The sequence below is a fragment of the Colobus angolensis genome, unplaced genomic scaffold, assembly GCF_000951035.1.
Source record: "Colobus angolensis palliatus isolate OR3802 unplaced genomic scaffold, Cang.pa_1.0 Scaffold61, whole genome shotgun sequence".
In the NCBI taxonomy this organism is placed as follows: domain Eukaryota; kingdom Metazoa; phylum Chordata; class Mammalia; order Primates; family Cercopithecidae; genus Colobus; species Colobus angolensis.
Window position 1 is genome coordinate 4,388,500 of NW_012119710.1, and position 8,068 is coordinate 4,396,567.

The following is an 8,068-nucleotide window of genomic DNA, read 5'->3' on the forward strand; positions in this document are numbered from 1 at the left end:
TGAAAGGGCGTGGGGCGGGGCCGGTGATGGGGGCGCCCCGGGCCGAGGAAGGGGCTCGGGCTACTGGGCTTGGTTCCTGCGGGGCGGGCGGCGCGGGTTCGGGTTCGGGTTCGGGGCGGGGGCGGAGGAGAACTGTCCAGCAGGTGAGGGGGCGGGCAGAGCTGGGCAGCCCTGGGGCCCGAGCCCGCACAGCGCTTGGCGGGTGTGCTTGTGCGTGTGCGTGCGTGCGCCTTATTTTTGGCTGGAATTTGGAGAACCACGTTTGGTTCTCAAGAATTTTTTTTTTTTTTAATTTGATGTTTCAAAATTGACTTGCTGGAGAGTGAGAACACTATTTCATCTTTCTGCAATCGCTCTCCTCCCTATTCTCGTGTGTCTATCTTCTTCCACCTTTCCCTGCCCTTCCCTCTACCCCAACCCTGCCAGCTGCCAGCCTCCTTGCTCCAGTTCTTCCGCACGCTGGACCAGTCCGTGCTGATGAGCTTGCAAGGTCACTGCCTGGGGAGGTAGAGGAGTGGAGGAGAGCCTCTTGTTGTGCTCGCGTCAGCAGAGATGTCATATTGCTCTCTGTTTCCTGTGGTTTTACTGTGAGATCCTGTCCAAAATGAGGGACGAATCCAAAGGGTTGGTTAGCATGGCCATTTCTGCTGAAAAGGCATAGATAACTTAAAAGTTTGTGAATCCTAATTCTACCTCTGGGTGGAGCTGATGGTGATGTCGGACTTCAGCAGATAGATATGCATTTTGAGCTTGATGCTTTTGGAATACATGAAGACAGGAACCAGAGGCTCTACGTTAGTAAATATGGTTGAGGCTAGAGGGAGTTGGAGCCTCGCTGGTTGTGAAGACAGATTGTGAGTTGTGGGTGATGTTAGAGGATTTAGTCTTTAGAGGAGTTAAAGATGTTAATCTCTGTGGGGAGGGGAGAGAGGAGAGAACGAGAAGAAAAATCTTAGTTATCTCTGCAGTCTGAATAACTGAAGTCAGTGGCTGCTGATCAAATGTGAATTCTGGCTAAAAATCGTATCCTACCCATAGCTAGAATAATAACAAGATCTCAGGGTCCTTGTGGCTCTGGAAGGAAATGACTGTGAGTGACTTGAGTTTCATCAGGTAGTTCTCAGTGGATAGGGACTGAGATCCCTCCAAGGCTAGAGGGGCCTGATGCATACTCAGTAGGAGGTGCTTCAGGCCTGATCTTTGAGATTTTGACTGGAGAGGACTCCTGGTTTTCAGTGTAACCATAGATTGCAAGGTGTAGCCTAGAGCTCTGGTTCTATAAATTTTGTTTTACTTTGAGATACTTTGGCTTTCACTGTAGTCATTTCTACACTGTTCTTTTTTTTTTTTCGAATCCCATGACAGATTAACTACATAATTCTTTGTTAGAACAAATCATGGTTTTTACTCATATCCCATTTCATTTCTCTGTTTCTCTCCCCATTGCATTCTGCTCAGGAGGAGCTGAGTGCAGCTCTGTTATGGTGCCCCACCTCCTGTAGTTTGCTCATGACTCGGTTGCAATTGGGAGAATCAAAGGGACCGTTTGGGTTTGTTAAGCAGTGGTGATACCTAGAAATGAATATATGGCATGCTTGGGAACCTGGTGGTGTAGAGATATCAGTATCAAAAGCCGGAATTAGGACGAAGTACAAACTACAGACAGAGGAGGGAGAAGATAACCTAATTCTTAGCAGGTTCCATCAGTGGGAGAAGTGTCTCTAGGTTCAAGGAGAGTGAATTGTTAATGGGCCTTGGCGGACTCTGGAGTAGCAGCTGCTAGCACTGTGCGGTCACCAAGCAGGGGAGGGGCTGTGGCTCTGCTATAAATAGTGCTGGGAGCTAGAGTCGCTATGGAGATAAAACAGAATCCTATTACCTGCAGGTCCTCTATTGGGAGCAACGGAAAGGAGAAGGCAGTATTTTGAGGATTTGAGAGGTGTTGTGAATAGGTCTTGTTTATTATTAGGTAGGGGAGAAAAAAGAACTTCTACTCATTACCTAAACCAAATAGGGCCTTAAGCATCCAGGGAGTGTGTATGTCTGTATATATGGGAGTGCCCACAGCAGCAGGTGAGGGAGTAGGGGGTGTGTGTGTATGTATGTATATGATATTGGGTTTCTCTCTGTGCATTGAAAAAGGTCTTAGACTGCATGTAGAGCACAGAGGTAGAATCCTGGAACACTAGAAATATGAGAAAAAAACTGTTACTCATAGAAGAAATAGCCCTACTAGAAATAACTGTGCAGCGGGGTGAAACGTTTTATTTAGAGAAGTGCATAGAAACTTAAAAGGAAATAAATTACAATTAAGACCATGAAAGCTTTTCCTAATTTTAGAACATAGTTTAGAAATTTCTCTGAGCACCTCTCCCTCTCCCTGTCCTTGCAGAATTCCTAGTATTTCTGCCTCTGATTCATAGCCTCTGTAATGTATAGTAGGACAAGGACTCATCTGTGTGTATTGTATTACTGATTCTGAGCCTGAGATCAGAATAGAGGGGAGATTATGATTCAGCACCAAGGGCAGAGCTAGTAGCAGTGGCCTCTGGGCTCCTTTCTTGCCTGAAGCACGGAGAAAAGTGGTGCAGTGGAGGCAACTGGGGCATGGACGTTTTCATTTGAGATCACATGAGGTAGAATAGCCAACTGTTATTGTCTGAGCATGGTTAACTAGACAGTCTATGTGGTAGTTTCACATCAAGCTGAATGCAGATTGTTGAAACAGAATAATTACGTTTCCATCTAGACCTAGAAGTGCAGATTAGTGCTAGTTGAGGAGTCTGGTTTGATCCTGATCCACCCTGGAGGGGTCCTGAGAGTGACTTCAATTTTTGTTACAATGACTGAATCCAGATTAGACGGCCTAGGTCTGTTTTTCAGAAACAGAGCTCCAGGTGTTAAGCTGGAAATGAAGTCGTTGGTAGGGATAGGTAGGTGAACCATTATTTATCTATTTCTTCTTTTTTTTCTTGAGATGGAGTCTCACTCTGTGGCCCAGGCTCAAGTGCAGTGGCGTGATCTCGGCTCACTGCAGCCTCCGCCTCCCAGGGTCAAGCGATTCTTGTGCCTCAGACTCCTAAGTAACTGGGATTACAGACGTATGCCACCACCTCTGGCTGGTTTTTTTTGTATTTTTAGTAGAGATGGGGTTTTGCCATGTTGGCCGACTGGTCTGGAACTCCTGACCTCAGGTGATCCGCCTCAGCCTCCCAGAGTTCTGGGATTACAGGTGTGAGCCACTGTGCCCTGCCTATCTATTTTTTAACATTTTATTCTGTGAGCTCATAAACCTAGACACAAGGCTAGGCAAGTGTCAAGTTCTCCTATCATTAGTATGAAAGTGGAAGACCTTCTGACCTCTGCCCCTGGCCGGGAAGAAGTTGAGAGGGATGAGTCCCTTAGGCACAGCAGTGGATCTTATCAGTACTTTTTTTTCCTATTAGACTTCGGTTTTCAGAATTCATCCCGGGAATGCTGACTCCTTGCTTGGTGCCCTGATGCTTCTCTGAGATGAACTGATGAATTGGAACCATGGTGCAAAAGAAGAAGTTCTGTCCTCGGTTACTTGACTATCTAGTGATCGTAGGGGCCAGGTAACCAAGAAGAGATGGACTTTTGTCTTAACATGTGGGATAGCCATAAAACCTGCAGTTGTTCCCCTCTCCAGTTTCCACGTTGCTTTGCATAGCTCATTTTCCCCTGTTACTTTACCCTGATGGGAGCGTTGAAGCCAGTAGGGAAACAACAAAGTCAGGTGGATTGAAAGCAAAACCCTGCTCTTAACTAACATCTTTGTGATGTTGAGCAAATACACTCTTTATATCTCAGTTTTCTTATTTTGTAAAAGGAAAAGTACTTTAAAAGCCCCTCCTCTGTGTATGCTTTTTTGGTAATTTATTAGCTAATTCACTTTAAAAGATGTTAATCATCTTCACGTGCCAGTGATAATTTTATTGTCAAAATCTCTTGTTTCAGAATAGGTGCCTTCATGACAGTGCAGACTTCACTTAGGCTACCAGCTCCATATGGCAGGCAGCACCCATATTTTCCAAGGTGTTACAGTCAGATTACTTTATCCAAAATAGCATCTTGAGCTTTATTCATCGACAGTGGTTAAAATGTGATAGCCCATTCCATCCCTTCAGGCTGCTGAATTTGTCTTTATGTTCTTCAGGCACCCGAGCAGTGACAGCGTGGCCCAGACTCCTGAACTGCTACGACGATACCCCTTAGAGGATCACGCTGAGTTTCCTCTGCCCCCAGACGTCGTGTTCTTCTGTCAGCCCGAGGGCTGCCTGAGCGTGCGGCAGCGGCGCATGAGCCTCCGGGATGATACCTCTTTTGTCTTCACCCTCACTGACAAGGACACTGGAGTCACGCGATACGGCATCTGTGTTAACTTCTACCGCTCCTTCCAGAAGCGAATCCCTAAGGAGAAGGGGGAAGTGGGGGCAGGATCCCATGGGAAGGAAGGAACCCACGCCACCTGTGCCTCAGAAGAGGGTGGCACCGAGAGCTCAGAGAGTGGCTCATCCCTGCAGCCTCCCAGTGCCGACTCTACCCCTGATGTGAACCAGTCTCCTCGGGGCAAACGCCGGGCCAAGGCAGGGAGCCGCTCCCGCAACAGTACTCTCACGTCCCTGTGCGTGCTCAGTCACTACCCTTTTTTCTCCACCTTCCGAGAGTGTCTGTATACCCTCAAGCGCCTGGTGGACTGCTGTAGTGAGCGCCTGCTGGGCAAGAAACTGGGCATCCCTCGAGGCGTACAAAGGTATGGTTTGCTGCTGCTGCCCAACGGGAGCATTTTAGAGATTCCATGTAACTGGTCTTTGAGGGGCATAGGAAATTTCCTCTGCAGCTCAAGGTCCTTCAGACCTATCTAAGCATGTTTAGAGTAAATATTTTTTCTTTTGGAGACGGAGTCTCGCTCTGTTCCCCAGGCTGGAGTGCAGTGGTGCGATCTGAGCTCACTGCAACCCCTGCCTCCTAGGTTCAAGTGATCCTTCTGCCTCAGCCTCCCGAATAGCTGGGATTACAGGTGTGTGTCACCACACCCAGCTAATTTTGGTACTTTTAGTAGAGTCAGGGTTTCACCATGTTGGCCAGGCTGGTCTCAAACTCCTGACCTCAGGTGGTCCATCCACCTTGGCCTCCCGAAGTGCTGGGATTATAAGCCTGAGCACCATACCCAACTAAGAGTTAATTTTTCTTTTTTTTTTTGAAACGGAGTCTCGCTCTGTCGCCCAGACTGGAGTGCAGTGGCAGGATCTCAGCTCACTGCAAGCTCTGCCTCCTGGGTTCACGCCATTCTCCTGCCTCAGCCTCCCAAGTAGCTGGGACTACAGGTGCCCGCCACCTCGCCCAGCTAGTTTTTTGTGTTTTTTAGTAGAGATGGGTTTCACCATGCTAGCCAAGATGGTCTCGATCTCCTGACCTCGTGATCCGCCCACCTTGGCCTCCCAAAGTGCTGGGATTACAGGCTTGAGCCACCGGTGGCGCCTGGCTGAGTTAATCTTTACTAAGCAAAAGACTCTGCAGAGTTAAACCTCCTTCCAAAATTGTGTTTGGAGTAATGCTGTAATTTGATGTTTAATGGTAGTTAGGACAGTAAGTCTTACCCAGTATATATTTTTACATTTGCTCTTGCTGTTGTATATATCTTCTGGTCCTATCTGAGCTCAGAGACTGGGCTTTCCTAATGATGCTCCTTTTCCCTTTGTCATCGTTCGAGCCTCTGTGGTGATACTGGGTTGCAGTGGGGTATCAGCTCCTGATGCTAATGTGTCTGGTTCCTGCTGTCTGCTTCTCAGGGACACCATGTGGCGGATCTTTACGGGATCGCTGCTGGTGGAGGAGAAGTCAAGTGCCCTTCTGCATGACCTTCGAGAGATTGAGGCATGGATCTATCGATTGCTGCGCTCCCCAGTACCCGTCTCTGGGCAGAAGCGAGTAGACATCGAGGTCCTACCCCAAGAGCTCCAGCCAGCTCTGACCTTTGCTCTTCCAGACCCATCTCGATTCACCCTAGTGGATTTCCCACTGCACCTTCCCTTGGAACTTCTAGGTGTGGATGCCTGTCTCCAGGTGCTAACCTGCATTCTGTTAGAGCATAAGGTGAGAGGCCAGCTTCCTAGACCTTTCTAAGGGAGGAACTCTTAAATATGCCAGTGGCCAGATCATGAACTCTTGGAGGACAGGGACTACATATTTTTCATCTTTTTGTGCTCAGGAGGTAACATGATGCCTGGTATACAGCAGGTATTCCGTAGATGTGGGTTGAATTAAGATACTGGTATCATGTGGGATGTATTCAGAGGGTTTACCATTCATTAGGGCTTATCCTTAATGTACTGACCTAATTCTTTGGAAATATCAGTAGTTCTGTTTCAGTGAGTAGTCCTGGGATGGGCAGTACAAGAACTAGGAAGGTAAGGGAGTGATTTGCATATCTCAGGTGAGGGAGGATCACCATTCTGCCTGAATTGGGAGGTGGCAGGCATGGTGGGGCAGAGGCCAGTGTGAAAGACAAAGCTGGAGCTGTAGGCATGGTGAATTGGAAACCAAGTTGTAATGTTAGAAGCTGTTTTCTTGTAAACCTTATTTTATGTTTTGGAGTGATTCTTACTGGATGGCTCATGACAGGTGGTGCTACAGTCCCGAGACTACAATGCACTCTCCATGTCTGTGATGGCATTCGTGGCAATGATCTATCCACTGGAGTATATGTTTCCTGTCATCCCGCTGCTTCCCACCTGCATGGCATCAGCAGAGCAGGTGAGTCTCAAGGCGTCTTCGGCTTTGTCACCTCTGTCTTCCTGAAGGAGGAGGCCTAATGCTCAAAGAAGTTGTGAGTGAGTGCTGGTCCTCAATCCTTTGTCATAACTTATTTGTCTGCAAAATCTGACTGATTTGAACTGATCTGGTGGCAAAGCTTATGCTATTTGTAGTTTTTATTTGTCACAACAAATGTTAATGACTGTAGGCTACTGGTTCCACTGCCGCGGGTGTTACGTAATACAGTAGTTCCTCCTTACCTGTGGAGGATATGTTCCAAGACCCCCAGTATCCACTGGGGTCCATCTGTCTCAAACCACAGATGGTTCCAAATTCTGTAGATATTTTGTTTTTTTCTAAACATACCTACCAATGATACAGTTTAATTTATGAATTAGGCACAGTAAGAGGTTAACAATTTCTCTTTGGGCATATATTTGGTGTTTTTTGGAGACAGAGTCTCCCTCTGTCCCCCAGGCTGGAGTGCAGTGACACAGTCTTGGCTCACTGGAGCCTCCACCTCCCGGGTTCAAGTGATTCTCCTGCTTCAGCCTCCCTAGTAGCTGGGATTATAGGCACAGCCACCATGCCCGGCTAGTTTTTTGTATTTTTAGTAGAGACAAGGTTTCACCATGTTGGCCAGGCTGGTCTTGAACTCTTGACCTCAGGTGATCCACCTGCCTCAGCCTCCCAAAGTGCTGGGATTACAAGCATGAGCCACCACACCTGACCTCTTTGGACATATATTTGGCTTCTCTTTGGCATATCCCAATTGCCAGCATCAGTACCCTTGTGCTTTGGGGCCATTATTAAGTAAAGTAAAGGTTACTTGAACAGAAACGCTGAGATTGTGCGACAGTTGACCTGATAACTGAGATGGCTACAGGTGAGTAGTGTATACAGCATGGATATGCTGGACACAGGGATGATTCATGTCTGAGTGGGACAGAGCGGGACAGCATGAGATTTCATCATGCTTCTCAGAACTATTGTCCTGGACTTCAGATATGATCAAGCTGCAGTTTAAAATTTATGAATTGTTTATTTCTGGAATTTTCCTTTTAATATTTCAGACTACAGTTTACCTCAGGTAACTGGAATCACAGAAAGTGAAACTGTGGGTAAGGAATACTACTGTATACAAAAAAATGTACCATGTAACCTTTCAAAGAATCTGAAAAATTCTGAATTTTCAAATGCATCTGGCCTCAAGGGTTTTGTAAGAGGGATTGTTTCTGCATTTCCTTATCTAGAAGAATCCGGACTTGATAAGTGCTCGTGATAGGTTTTG

At 47.0% G+C, this 8,068-nt stretch overlaps 1 protein-coding gene and 1 long non-coding RNA gene across 9 annotated transcripts in view; one reads left to right on the forward strand and one right to left on the reverse strand.

Moving 5' to 3' along the window:
- Window positions 1-8,068, forward strand: part of MADD (MAP-kinase activating death domain) — a 67,263-nt gene that overhangs the window by 973 nt on the left and 58,222 nt on the right. For all 8 annotated transcript variants that reach the window (XM_011963353.1, XM_011963350.1, XM_011963352.1 and 5 more), the window contains exons 2-5: window positions 3,447-3,596; window positions 4,178-4,774; window positions 5,814-6,117; window positions 6,646-6,777. In XM_011963353.1, coding sequence (XP_011818743.1) covers window positions 3,535-3,596; window positions 4,178-4,774; window positions 5,814-6,117; window positions 6,646-6,777 — 1,095 coding nt within the window. In that variant the 5' untranslated portion in view covers window positions 3,447-3,534. The remainder of the gene's footprint in view (window positions 1-3,446; window positions 3,597-4,177; window positions 4,775-5,813; window positions 6,118-6,645; window positions 6,778-8,068) is intronic.
- On the reverse strand, window positions 267-1,683 carry LOC105527131. Its single transcript, XR_001004202.1, has 3 exons — window positions 1,573-1,683; window positions 694-756; window positions 267-595 (listed from the first exon to the last, which is right to left on the reverse strand). It is a non-coding gene; the product is annotated as an uncharacterized LOC105527131 (long non-coding RNA).